The 14694-nt window shown below is 50.6% G+C and overlaps 1 protein-coding gene across 1 annotated transcript; it reads right to left on the reverse strand.

Moving 5' to 3' along the window:
- Positions 1–2505: 2505 nt before the first annotated feature.
- On the reverse strand, positions 2506–12853 carry KMO (kynurenine 3-monooxygenase). Its single transcript, XM_009959178.1, has 15 exons — positions 12800–12853; positions 11521–11590; positions 9900–9997; positions 8847–8936; positions 8550–8598; positions 7694–7781; positions 6873–7038; positions 6294–6365; positions 5643–5764; positions 4122–4269; positions 3593–3650; positions 3398–3480; positions 3030–3131; positions 2877–2936; positions 2506–2679 (listed from the first exon to the last, which is right to left on the reverse strand). Exons 1-15 carry the CDS (start codon positions 12851–12853, stop codon positions 2506–2508), a joined length of 1434 nt encoding a protein of 477 aa, XP_009957480.1.
- Positions 12854–14694: the final 1841 nt, after the last annotated feature.

Here is a 14694-nt window from a genome sequence, read left to right on the forward strand (position 1 = left end):
GCTAAGGCTCCCACCTCCTCTTCTTTATCCTGTTGGTTTGTTCCCTTCTTCCAAGAGGCCGCTAGCATGTCAGGCGCTAGCCGAGGGGCTGCAGCATGACTTTCTTCTGGCGCAGCGCTTGGCGGTTGGGTTAGTGGAGCTGGGAGAAGTGAACAGACACAGCTTTGCCGCGGATGGGACTGCAGAGCAGGTCTCACCAGGAGGCACACACAGTGGCTCCTGTACAGCTGGTTACTGGCTGTCTCAGCTCTTGATGCTAACTTTGCCTTCTGGCAGGAGTCTTGGACACCAAGCCCCAAAACCAGCTGAGTGCACAGAGTGCTTCCAGCTTTGATTTGGAGCTGGGATTTCAAAACTGCCATTTCCCTTCTGCTCTAGCAGGATCTACTCCCAGGCTGCTCCATGCCTTCCTCTGCTGCACTTGTCTCCACCACTGTATTTGCTCTAATTTCTAATGCACTCACTGCTGGGTTGGATGCGGAGGGTTCTCCAGGCTGGCGATCTGCTCTGGAGGTTGCAGCGAGGTGATGGGCCTGAAGGGCTAGTAAGCGCCAGTACCTGAAGATGAAGAGCAGCCAGGGAACATGCACTAAATCTTTTTTTCCGAATCATCATCTGCTTCCTGGTGCCGGTCTTCTCTCAGATCTACCTCAGGCAAGGTTCTACTTGGGCTCCTGCAAGCTTAGCTTCTCTCTGCCAGTCCTTGAGCCCTCTTTGTGACAAGGAGGCAAAGGAGCAACTGTTTGAGCTATGAAACATCGGCACTGAGTGGATGAAACACTGCCTGCAGCTCAGAGCTTCACCACAGCTTCTTCCACCATCCCTGGGGCTAGATCTCTTCCCTGCTCTGCAAGCGCATCAGACGTGCTGAGGGCCAGGTGTGCAAAAGACCCAGCAGTACAGCGAGCATCTCCAGCTCAGCACTTTTCCAAACTAGGCACAGCAGCTCATTGCTTTTGCATTGTGGGGTCATTCCTGTGAAATAGTGGTACAATTCCATATCTGCTTTCAGTTTGGGAACAATTTGCATACAGCTGTATTATGTTGCATCTTCATTTGCTCTCTGAAGAGGTTTATCATTAATAAAAATTAATATATAAAGTAAATACATCTGTTCTGCTAAGAATCAGGTGCAAGGGCAGCTGCTGAAGTGTTCATCAGAGAAACAACAGCAAAACCCTGTTGTTGCTGCCAGCATCTGCCATAGATACAGTGCCCAGGAAAGATGCTGGCCAAAGGAACAAACTAACTGTCTTCTACATTAATTTGTCATCTCTGTCCCCTGCAAACCAAAAATGACTCACTAAATGATGCAAACCAGTTCTTGTCCCCTCCCATCTGCTGACAGCTGTACATAAACCACCTTAAACAAGAGTGGCTGGTCCGTGTCAGGTCAGGGGTTAATCTAGGCAATTTTGCTGTTCTTCAACAGTGACTGTGAGGGTCTAAGGGCAAGGCAAGAAGAAGGAAAGTGTGTCTGATACTTCCCCCGGTACTATTGCAGCCTGCAGCTGGTTTTGGCTCAAGGAGTCCCAACTCAGTGTACGTCCTGGGCACCCCACAGATGGCTGCACAAAGGCACCAAAGGCACCCGTAAGGTCTCTGGGACTTAGATGCAGTGCCCATTGTCAGGGAGCCAGGCAGAGGCTGTTGTTACTCGAACATGAAGAGACTATCTCCTCTTTCAGCAGCTGCAGGTCTTACTGTTGGTGTAGTGTGTGCAGCACAAGTGCAACCACACACAAGCTTCGGAGGACAATTAGAGAAAATCAATGAGGGATCCAGACCTTTTCAAAAAGAAATGTGATCAGTAATTGCATTAGACAGAAGTATATGCTAGGGCACATGCAAAAGCCCAGAGAGAAAACAGTGAGCTAGGAGGATCCTTCAGGCCCCTCTGGTCTTGCTTTAGCCCAAAGGCTTGGTGGTCCCTCTGTGGAGACCTTCTTGCAAAAGTCAGAATTATTTCTCCACCAGGTGTGGAACGGCCCTTTCTCCAGGCTTCAAGCACTGCCCCAGGACATCCTTTCTTAAAGTTGTTTTGCTTCCATCAAGAATAAATGAACCATATTCTTTTTGGCTTGGGGTAGGGAGGAAGCTGGCTGATTTTCAAGTTATTGACTTGATTTTGGTAAGAGCAGAAGTCAGCAGTAGGGGCTGGGGCACTGTGACCGGTTCAAGTCACCATCCTGCTGGCCAGAAGGGCAGATGCTCCCCCCATTACTGCACACAAAACCCACACCCAGCCCATGACACACTGCATCACTGGAGACAAAGCTGCTGAGATAGGGCAGAGATATGCCTGAGCCCCTGCAAAGGCTCTCTGAGCACTCTGTGTTCTGATGGGCTCCTCTCACCTGGGGAGAATGAGAGGGACTACCACTGCTCCTGGGAGGGCACGAGGCAGAGGGGCTGCAGGAGCTGCCAGCCCACATCTCAAGAGAAACATCACCCAGCTGAGCCAACAGCCCTTGGCTTCACTTTTATTACAACCAGGAGCTCCCCTCACATTTGAGCTACTTGAGTACCAAAGGGAAAATTTCCAATATTCCTCAGATAATGTGACCGGCTCCACAAGTTTTCCATGGAGAAGCCCAAGTCCCGTGCCAGCCGCCTTATGAGCAAGCAGATGCCACCCAGTCCTGCTGCCCCCATGACAAAGAGCCCTCGATTTATTATCTGCAAGTGCAAAGAGAAACTCCGTCATCGTGAGAGATTTGTTCCTACCCTGCAGCACCAAGTGAAGTCTTCACACCTCCACCCATCTGGCAATATCCCACCACCAAAGCTCCCCCCTCTGCAGCTGATCAGTGCTGGCATGCAGGCTGCTTATGAAGCTCATGGCCTGGGAAGGATGGGCACCACCACCGACCAACCTTTTTTTGCCATTTCCAGCGCTGGAGTGCCTCATGGTAGCGAATTCTGGTGAAGGTCACCTAGGAGGGTTGCAGGAGCACATCACCGCCTCAAAGCCAGCCAGGAGGAGCTCACGGTGGCTCAGGCAGTGGGGACCAAGTTGCTAGCCTTACCATGGTGTACAGCGGGACAATGGTGGAAGGCATGAGCATGTGGAGGAAGTTGTCTACATGCTTCCGGAAAATGAACCACGTTGAATTCACGTGCTTGCGCATCTGCAACAGAGCAACCATCACTGCTTGGCAGGGCATCTTGGCAGAGCTCCCCTGCATTTTGCCAGCTCTCCTGCTGCCTGTCCTGGGGGTCATTGCAGGGAGCAAATCCCTCCCGGCCCCAATCGCATTCCCAAGGAGCTAAAGTCTGCCGGGATGAGAGCCCAACCACAGTCTTGCCAGAGCCCCTGCCCACTGTGTGCATCCTAACAGAGTGCTGCTGCATGCACAGCCCACGGGACCACAAGTCTTGTGTGCAGCTTGCCTACCTCTACATAGTTGTACATGGCTAAATCCGAGATCGCGTGGTCATCTGGCACCCTCAGCCTGGAGAACTCAGGGAGGCAGGCACCTGGGAGAAGAAAGCAGCAGCTCCCAGGCAGCTCCCCAGCAGGGCATCCAGCTGCCTTCAGCTGCAGAGGGATCCCCCTCTGCTCTCTCTCCTCCCTGGCCATCTCACTCACCAAGGTCGTTGTGGAACTGGTCCATTAATTCATCAAAGACCAGACAATCCTCAAAGCCCTGGGAGGAAAATTAGAGTGTAAATAGGCAGAAGGAACCCCTCGTTCACGACAAGGGCTCTCACTGGTGTGTAGCTAGTGTAGCTGTTGGCACACGCAGGGTCTCACTGACCATAGCTTCAGAGCAGGAGTCTTACTCCAGGCCACTCTGCAAGGGGTCTTGCAGAGAACTCCAGGGGGGTTGCCTTTCCTAGCAGTCTGGGGCTGCCCTGCTGGACCCCCCTCCCACGCAGTCCTCTGCCCTATGGGAAGGCGGCACCACGACCCAGTCCCCTCTCCTCCCTGGAGGACAGCTGGGTCCTAGCGAGCAGCCAGATGCCTGAGGGGGTTTCTACACATGCCAATGCAGAGGACATCAGACTGGGAGAGGCCAGCCCGTGAACTCTATGGAGCTACACTCTAAAACCAGGCATTTTTGGGTGAAAAGAGTGGAGACCCAACTGACACAGCCCAGGGCCAGCCATGAACTTACTGCATTCATGCCCTGTCCGTAGAAGGGCACAACGGCATGCGCGGCATCTCCCATCAGCATGCACCGAGAAGCAAGGTGGTAGGAAGAGCACTTCACAGATATCATGGCCTGGGCTGGCAGCAAAAAGTAATCGTGCTTCAGCTCCCTCCTTCAGGCAAAACAACAGATACTTCACTTGCGGAACGACAAGAGACAGGAAGAGCAAGCCATGCCACATCCAAGCTCAGGAAGCCAGGGCCATGGGCACTGTCAGCATTAGGATGCAAAAACCAAGCCTATTCACTAGCATACTTGTGCCGGGAAAAATGCGGAAGCCAGAAAACCTATTTCACTAACTTCCTCTATGGACCAAATATTTTGTCTGCAGGTTTTTAAGCTCTGCACACAACTTGACCGTGAGTAAGAGTGTTGAGATCTCAATCCTCTTACTGTGAGCGGTGGTGGATGTCGGTCACTGTAGGAAGGATATACCAAAGGATATCTGAGTTTCTAAGTTTATATTAAGTCCTGTGATACAGTCTCCTTAAGAGGAAGGGAAATTGCCTAACACAGCTTAGACCCTTCCCATTAGCCAAAAGAAGCCCATAACAGATAACCATGTTGTGAAGCAGAAGCATTAACAGTGCAGGCTGGAGCTCCCACTGGCTGGGGAGGCTTCGCTCTTTGCAAGAAAATGAGGATATGCTGAACAAAGCCATGGCCATCAGAACATGTGCTGGAAAGCCTGGTCCTGGTCCCCACTGCCACCAGGGCCCCCAGGAGGAGCAGGATGCTCTGGCTCTAGGCTGCTGCCCTCGTGCCATTTGCCCAGCAGCAAGAGGGTGCTCACTGCCCGGGGCGCAGCATGCCGCTGGAAACTCCTGTTCTTGTGTCTCACAGCGCTGCTATTTGGTTTAGCCACACAATCAATAAGTGCCAGCCTTTGTTTAGTCAGCACAGTGGTGTGGTGTTGTTTTTTTTTTTTTTTGCCAAGACCAGCTTTTTTAGCCTGTTAGATGAAATCTCAACATTTGCACAACCAAGCTGTCAGAACAGTGGGACCACCTTTGCACTGCTGGTTTCAGTGTGCAACTGTTACCTTTCCTCTAGCAGAGTCATTTTGCTCACCCACTTCTAACATCAAAACCCCACAGCTTATGAACAGCCAATCCATCCCTTGAGTTCAAAACCTTTAAGAGCAATATGAAAGGAGATTTGCTCTTTGGTCCTGTACTGGCAGGGCCTGGGCTGTGCCTCCAAGGGACAGAGCAGTGCTTCAGTGTGACTCCATCAGAAACCACTGTGGGATCAGGTTGCATCCCACTGTTGAGCTTGCTGTTCCAGTGCAGACCTTGGTCTGTTCACTCCCTTCTCCTTCAGACCTACAGGCCATGGGGATCCACCCCAACAGCATTCACAATCCCTTGGCCCACCAGCTTCAGTGGAGTCTCTGTCACCAGGACCTTGAGGCTGGGTGGGGATGCATCCCCTGGCTTCACGGTGCTGTGTTGATGAGTGGGAAGGGGAGATGGTAACACTTACTCTCCGATGAGGGGGATGGCATCTGGGAAGTAGGTCTGGAAAAAACCCAGCACTTGCTCTCCTGTTGTGAGCTTCTCAAATTCCTCAAAGGGCATGAAGAGCGTGCAGGTAAAGGACTTGTCCTGCCAGACAGGGATGAAGGTCAGAAAGAGGCCATAGAGAGCACCTGGCACCTGGAGCAGCAGCTCAGTGCCCAGCCTGTCACCCAGCAATCACAGTGACCTGCCTGCACAGCAGGGACAAGCACCTGGCCACCCCATTTCCCATGGTGGGCTTGCACAGGCTGGGAACAGGCAGGGGGGAGCAGAAACAGGCAGCATGTGATCTGCCAGCATGTGCCTGGCATGCTGCCCTGGTAATGCTGTATCTAGCTTATAACATCCAGCTGCAGAGAGCTGGTTTTCAGGGGGTTCGGGTGGGCTTGGATGTGTAGGCACAGAGAGGTGGCACAGGTATAGCGTTGTGAGGCACGGCCGGCTCTGGGGTCCTGTCCTGCACCCCCCTCCTCCAGGCTGTGGGATGCCTGGCAAAGGCTCGGAGTCCCTCCTGGCACCTTGTGCCTGTCACCCTGCCACGTGCCTGCCACCACAGCTAGTTCATCCCCACAAGCTCCATCCCATGCCCCAAAGGAGTGTGGCTGTAGATTATCACCATGTTGGGCAGTGCAATCATCATGAAGGTGTTTCTCGGCCAGATATGGAGGTAGTTTGGTTCCATGGCAAACTGAAAGACAAGGAAAATTGCCTGACCTGCTGTGCTCAGCTTTCCAAGCCCAGCCTCTGAATCCCCTTCACATCAGTCCACCAGTTCCCATCCTTTGTACCATGAGAAGACACAATGACCACAAGGCCCCTTTCTGGTACCTGATGCTTCGGGGAGACACAGAGCAAGGGCAAGAGGAGAGAGTAGGAAAGATGGGCAAAAATCTTCTGATTTGCAATCACTGATGTTTTCACAGACATCGTTCCCTAGGATCTCTCAGAGCTAGAGTTAACTGCACCACTCCGGGGCAAGCTCTCCAGGATTACTGCAGCCAGGTATCAAGACACTGACCCCACAACTGGAAGAGGAAGAGATGATTGCCTTCTCCTAGGAAAGCTTTAATCCCTTGGCTGAGCACCAGGCAAGAAATTAGTTTCTCTAGAGCTGCTGTAGCAGAGCCACCAAGAGAGGTGAGCGGAGTGTCCCATCTGCAAAGGTGGTAGCAGTCCCCGGGACAGGCACACTTACGTCTCCATCCTTGGGAGGGATGGTCAGCTCCATATAGCCATGAGGAATGTACTCGTGACTGTAGTTAAAGCGTGTTTGCCTCATGAACTGCTTCCTGACTGTTGAGAAGGCTCCGTCACATCCCACGATGAGATTGTAGGTGACTTCCAAGGGCTGCTGGCCAGATCTGAAAGCAAGAGAGTCCCTTGGATCAATCCTGCCATAACTCCAGGCCAGCTCAGCACCACCGGGCACAGTGGGTCTGCCTTTCGCAAAATGCTGGGGTCACCTCCAACGTTATTATCTTCTAGGGTGAGGGAAGACTGGCTTTCACTGACTGGGAAGCTCAGTGTTAGGATTCATAATTATCCTGTAGTTTATCAAAAGAATAATTCTGCCAGATCTACCCAAGAACACAACAGGTGCTGTTGGGATAATGCTGCTATTTCATCGAGCCTACATCCCCAGCTGGAAGGGGGGCATTACCAGAACTTAACACAACTATGAAACAAGGTCATTAGCTGCCCTCACTAATAAGCAATCTGTCCCTAAAAACCAGCGCTATGGAGACTGGCAGGTTTATTCCGTGCACAGGTCAGCAAGCATCTGCCTAGCCTACTGCCAGGCTGCTGGGGGGTTAGCAAGTTGCTTAATTTTTTTTCAGCCTCCCCATGAGCCCTGCTTTGATGTCTCTCCTTTCCAAAGGTGACACTGAGTTTTGCCCACTCAGTAATAACATGCTAGTTTCAAACTGAGATTGCTCAATTGTTTGAGGCTTTATGAATGACTAAGCAGAAACCACCCGAACACAGGATTTGATCCCAGGCTTGCACAGGGATTACCTTTTTATGGTTAACGTCCCCAGCTCTGCATTGCACTGCAGGAGCTTGTGTCCAAAGTACAGTTTAGTGTTGGAGTACTTCTCAGCAGCTGTGAAAAGACAATTAAATGTAGAGGCTTGTACTGTGGCCCCAAAAATGTTTCCAAGGAACCCTCAAATTATAGGGATTTTTGTCATTACAGCAAATAAGATTACTGTGTTGAGTGATGGCTGGTTAGCAGGGCACACTAGGACTGCATTTGGTTAACACTGGTGAAAATAATTTTAAAAGTGCAAGGAATCTCTCAAAGATTTCTTTCTTCCCTGCAATGACATGAGTCATTGACCCATTTCCATCATCACTGCATTGTATTTCAGGGCAGGATAAGGTGCCTGCAGTCAATAGGAATTTTGAGGAAATCTGGCCTGGCCTGATTTCATATTTTGCCATAGTGCTCCAATTTCTATTTTTCTTTGTATAACCAGGGGTTGTGGAAAATGCCACCAACCACGGCAAGGCTGAGGAGGTATCTCCTGCTTTGGCTGGTGAAGTTCTGGGAGCAGATGCTGGTGCCAGGAGCTGGTGAGCAGAGACAGCTCCCACTCGAGGGTGAATGTGGGAGAGCTGCATGCAGAGAAAGGCCTCAAGGGGGGGACTTGTTTCAATATCCTTTTGTGTCAGGCAAGCAGTGGGCAGACAGCACAGATTTTCTGCTTAAACACACAGCTAGTTCGCATTTGCACTTTCTGAGAGCCAGGTTATGCAGAACCCACAGGTAAAGAAAGCCTGGGGCCCAAAGTCTCCTGTTCATGGGGCAAACCCTAAATCCGCGGTGAACAGGGTGTAAAAGCATTTGCAAACAGATGTGGCAACCCACCTGTTAGCAGCTCTCTGTTTAAGTTTGCTCTGTCCACAGACAGAATGTACTGTAAGGCAAAAAAACACGGGGATCAGGAGGCATTGCTGAAAGATGCTCTGCATGGCCAGATGAGAAATGCCACTCTTTCCAAACAGCCCTGCCAAAATCGGGGGGTCACGCAACCCCCTTCCCGCTCACGGCATACTTTCTAAGAGCACGAGCCCCAGGCTATCCATCACGCTGATCTACAAATGCCGTCAAAAGACCCCTCGTGCTCTGCGAAGCATCTCTGGAGTGGCAGCACGAGTCCAGTACCTCATTCTTCTTTCCATATGGGATAGAGTACTTCTTCCCTGAAGGCGTATGTATCCTTCTTGCCCACATGGGAATGCCTTTGGACACAATCTGAAATGGAAGGTAACACAATCCAGCCTTCTGGCCAAAACTGAGTTGCTGAGGGAAGGGTACAAGTTACCAAGTGCCATCTGTGCCACACACCACACTCCAGGCAGAATGGGATGCTCTCTGCTCATACATTTTTGTGTGGTTATCCAAGTTACTGAGGAAAATTTTACAAGGCTGTCAATACCAAGTCACTACATTTTAATGAGATTACTTACAAGCTCATTCTTATAAAACGAGAATCAGGGGAAAATAATTTTTGGATAGAAGAGAAGCGAAACGTCCGAGGGTGCTGGACAGCATAGGGGATGACAGCCAGATTACATCCTGGTGCTGGGATAGGAGCTGTCAAAGCATGGGCTCCTTCTCTGCAGGGAGCCAGGGGCCAGGAGATCCCACCACTGCCAACAGCTGGATGATAAATGGTAGCAAGCACTCTGCAGAGGAGAGCTGGGCTCTGAGCCAAGTGTGCTGTGCAGAAGTTGGTGTGGTTTTCAAAGGTCAGCCCAAAGCTCAACGTTTTGTGTGAAAATACAAATCTGGGCATGTCAGTGGGGAAATCAGCCCCCTTTTTCTCATCCTGCTGGTACTCCAACTCTTTTGGGAGTCCATCTACTCCTGCCCCACTTGCCCTTACCCTCCAGGAGGCAGAAGAGCATGGCAGGGAGGTAAACACTGGAAGGTGTTGTCTGAACGTTTGTCTCCTGGGGGGGGCCAGCTGCCTGGGGCAAGGTGCTGCCCCCAGGCTGGGGGAGATCCCCACTGGCAGCTGTGCCATGAAGCAGTGGAGAGCCAGGCCATGGGCATGCAGTGGGAGAGGTCTACATCTACCCTGAGGAAAGCAGAGCTACCTCTGCAGTTGCCCATGCATACCTGGGCAGCAGAAGAGAGCCCGTCCATCACCAGCAGAAGTCAACAGTGTTTTACCCACAGAGACACCACCACCACCAAAAGCTGCCAGGGTACCTGCTCTTCCATCCCCACAGCTCGAAGGGCTTGGCGTCCTCTGTGTGACAGGGCCAAGTTAATGCTTCTGCCACGGGTAAAGCTGGCCACCCGGATATCTGCATGGAAAGAGCAGTTGGTTATGGAGACACCAATACAGGAGCCTGGTACAGTCGACATCTCCCAAAGTCCCCACAGAGACAGCAGGTGGGGCAGTGGGGAGTCCCCATCCCCTGGCTCTGCATGCAGAGAGGGCAGGTATCAAAAGGCATGTTGAGCTGTCAAGAAGGCAGCTGAGCAGATCTGAGGGCCGCTTCCTCCATGCCACCTCTAGCCAAGTTCTGCAAAGGGAACTCTGGATCGTGACAGCTCCCCACAGTGCCAGAGGGCACGTTATCACTAAGATTTTAAGATATTCTCCTCTAAGTGGAGACAGATGAGTGATGAATGCCTGGCAACTTCTGCTGAGAGCCACAGACTGACGCTTTTTGGGACACTGGCAGGTTACCTTCTCCATCGCTGTTCAGATGGAAATGTCTTGGCACTGGCCTCACTCAGGCTTCCCGGGTTGTCTGCCCAGCGCGTGTGGCAGAGCCTCATCCCAATAACTTTCATGGTTGCATCTCAGCAGTGGGCTTAAAACTGGAGTAGAGTGGTAAAATCCATCCGACTCAGAAGGCAGGTAAGAGCAACCAGAGGCTTTTTGAACCTGTGAAACTTCTAGCATATACAACATCCAGCCAAATGTTTAACAGCCAAACCACGGTGAAAAGCTGTTTGGTCTTGCTCTGAGCCTGCAGCCTGCTGGCATCACTTGGGGCTGGCTGCTGTGACTCCCCATTTCTGCGACAGGGAGCTCACATTGTGTGCAGGGCTCAGGACAGGTGCATCCAGGAGACACGCAGAAGAACTTCCCATCCTGACATCTGCCCAAGCAGGAACAGTTACCACAGAGACTACGTGTCAGGGCTTCTCCTTCCCTTCACTGCGCTTTCGAGTTGAGTTTCACCTTCCATGGTATCATTCTCATCTGCCACTTGGCTTGCCATCTCTGCCCAGGTTTTATATTTCTGTCAGCTGATAGACACTGAAGGCAAATGATTTCTCTGCCTTTCAGCCAGCACCTGGGCTCCTAATCATCATTTCTGTGTTGCAGTGCCCTGCAGAGCTGAGAGCTTCCTGAAAGAATTCATCTCTCCTTCTGCACCTCTAACGACCAGCCTTCCTCATCACCCATGGCAGTGGTTACAAGTCAAGTTGATGCTTTTAACCCTAATAGAGATGCTGCAGTGTTAACAACAGCTGTTGCTTCCAAACTTCTGACCCAGCTTGGTTCAACAGCACTGCTATAATTTTTCATGCAGAGACCAACTTTCAAAGATGAGGATTTGAATCAATATTTAAGCCAAGAACACAAAAAATGGGTTCCCTCCACACTAGACAACGTATTTCAGATAAATGCTCCTCCCCATCACAGGAGCTAAAGTGAAGAGTGAAAAGGATATTGCCAAAGTGCCACGCTTTCAGATTTCATTTTCCTTCTGCAGTTTCAGTGAGCTCACACAGTTCCCCTCTTGTTTCTTCAAGAAAGTAAAGGGACGGACACATAACGGTAAAGCAGTAGAGATCAGGCTGAACTTACCTTCTCTGGCTTCATAAACGTCAACATGGAAACCTCGTCTAGCAAAGAAACAGGCATTTAACGCACCCACCTACAAGAGAAAAGTCAGGATTGGTGGATGAAGTGTTTCGCTAGTAGCTATATCACAGATCACTACTGAGATGCGTCGAGGGAAAGCAGTGGTCAGGGGATGCAGCCCAGCATGTACAGGAAGACCCTTGGATCAAGAGCCTTAGAGGACTTCTTCCTGGAGACAAGTCCTCTGGCACCCCTGATGTGCCCGCAGAGCCTCCAAGACAAAAGTCATCCATCAAAACTCATAGTATAAAGTCACACCAAGTTCAGGGCTTGTTTACATGCAGTGATTAATTGCAGCAGGGCTAATCCCTTCAGCCAGAGGCAACAGGAGCTGGTACAGGCAAGCTCCCTGCTGCTCTCTGGACTGTGTATTCCTCAATAGAATTCAGGCTGCTGCAGCATTCCCTTGAGAACACAGCAGGAGAAGCTAGACCTGTGCAAAAGCAACATGTTACCTTAAAAAGGACAGCACAGCATATGTCCTGTTTGTTATTTAAACAGACGGCTGTCTTTTTCTTGTTTAATTTCCATCACTAATCCCTGTCAGAACTACAGACTCCTATGCCATCACTCTTTTCCAGCAGCATAGGGACCAAGACACTAATGGCCAAAAAGTCCAAAGAGACATTTATGTACTGCAATGCTCTGTGTGTCCTTTAGAGTCAGATCACTCTGCAAGTAGCAGTGGAGGAAAACCATTCCCAAACAAAAGTGAGCAAAGAAAGCCATTTCCTCTTAGCCTAGCATTTACCCAGTCTCAGTCCTTGCAAAGCATTTCACGTTAGTGACTTGGTTAAAGCCAGAAACAGACGAGGGGCAAGAGGATCTGGCAGCCCAGACAAGGACTGTTAGTGTACTTGGGCACCATTGCTCCATCTCCCAAACACCTTCCTCTAAGAAAAGGACTCTCGGCAGCAGGATTTATTTGCACAACTTTTTCAAGGCAAGTGCCCACCACAGACATGCATTGCGTCTCTGGGATATCTCAGTGGCAAAGCTTTCCCTCGAGGGAAAGAGGCATTCTCTTCCTGTGAAGTCCTAGCTGCTCAAAGGAGCCTCACTGCCTCCCACAGTAGGAACTCAGCCAACTCCTCCATAACACCCCATCACCTGAAGGAGGAATGATTTTAAGAAAAACATTCACCCCACATCCAAGCAATGCTTTCACAGCCCCAGCTCCCTGGCAAATGCGATCACACAGCAGCCAAATTGTTTTTCCTACCAGACCACCGCCAACAATGGCGACTCTTTTCCCACATGGGTCACCAGGCTCCATCGCTGAGGTGGATCCCAGGCCACAGCTTCTTATGGCTGTGTCCCTGCTCCCTGTCCTGCTGCACTGCCGTCGCCAGCGGGGAGGAGAAGGGGAAGGACATGGATGGCTGAGTCACGCCTGGGTTCTTCTCCCCTGGTTCATATTAAAGTTTAACTCCCAGCTGAGAGACTGTCAATGAATCAGCCTGGCTGTGGTGCACCACACTGAGCTTTAGATGAAGAGATTTAAATGTGGTGTTATTCAGCCAGGCCTTATTAAATGGCCTTTTTTGAAAATTGTAAAGCAATTTTGCAGCCTTCAAGGATGTCCTAATGAAACGTGCACAGAACAGAAAAACTTGCATGTGCTGGGCTTTTGCTGGTGCTTGCAGCTGCAGAGGCACTGGTGGGATGATGCAGAGTAACTCCTGGAGCCTCATGGGCACTCTCCTGAGGGTGAGGTGTGAACCACACTGCTTGCCCAAGGGCCTGATCCCACTGCAAGGACATCTTTTGCCCAAGGAAGCTGTGTGTGGCTTGAACGTTTTGGGGTGTGATGCTGAGCAGATGGTCCATGCTAACCTGCAAAAGCTTTCCAGGACATGGATGAGGCTGTGAGGAGACATCTCTGCATGCACCATTTCACATGCCCGTCCTTGGGAGGAAGTGCTCTGCTGAGCTAACACTGCACACAGTAAGCTTTTAAAAGGGAGCAGCCTATGACAGCCTACACACAATTAAACAGCAGGCAGTGAAAACGCATACATTAACATATGCTGACTACCAGTTATTGCTAAACCTGCAATGCACAGCCCAAACCAGCAGATTTGCCTCAAAGAAGCAAATCCCTGCACAAGCACAGTGCCATTCTCCATTGCACGTCCTGGTTCCTGGTGCAGCAAGGCCCAGCTGCTCCTCAGTGGGCAGGGAGTGACTGCCATGCCACGATCTGAACCTGAAGTACAATGCAAGGGGAGGACATGCAGGACAGAGTCAACAAGACCCACAAGCAGCCCCAGGCCCAAGCTTAAATGGCACTGCTGGCCTTGGGGAGGGCAGGGTTCCTAGGTGGGGCTGGTTGGGCTTGTTAAAGGCTATTAGTGCCTGCAAGCCCTGGCACTGCATCTGCCGAGTTGCCACGGAAGACCCTTCATTGAGTCTCTCTGATCTACACAGCAGTGAATCGATCCACATTATCTGATTAACACCCGGCAAACAAAACAGAGCAGAGAGGGCAAAGAGCAAGGTAAGCTTTACATAGTAAATAAATGATTCATTAGTTGTTTTCAGAGCAGAGCCGGTACACAATTAGCTTCCAGCAGTGACAGTTTACTTAGAAATACCACTCACAGCACCCTTTGCGTACTTGTCTGATAGGTTTTACAGGTCACTGGCTTACCGATTCGACAGCAGCACTTTAAGGTATGCCAATTAATTCACGGACTCCTGTGGATAACACAGGGTACTGTCATGTAACTAAAGCTGGTCTTGTAACACTGCATTCTGCACAAGCAGCATCAGCCACGGTCTGTGTACCTGCTCCCAAGGCAGCTGGCACAGACAGGCGGGGAAATGCCCAATCTGTTGGTGAGCAGCATTGTGTCGTATGGTAAATGGGCCACAGTTTGAAAGTTTTTTTCTTCCAAAATGTCACACATCAGCTTCTCTTTGCCAAACCTATCTCCTGAGCTACAGACAATAGTTCTTGGCAAACCAGGCTAAACTTTGCCCATCAGGGACTATCCATGCCCAGTGCAGTATCTTTTCTTCTGGGTAACCATTACAAAAAATTTTAGGTCCGCGGGTTATCTTCATCAGATTCACTTACAAACTGCACCAGGCAAAACCAATGTAAAGATGTTC

Source organism: Leptosomus discolor, chromosome 5, assembly GCF_034619465.1.
Source record: "Leptosomus discolor isolate bLepDis1 chromosome 5, bLepDis1.hap2, whole genome shotgun sequence".
NCBI lineage: Eukaryota > Metazoa > Chordata > Aves > Leptosomiformes > Leptosomidae > Leptosomus > Leptosomus discolor.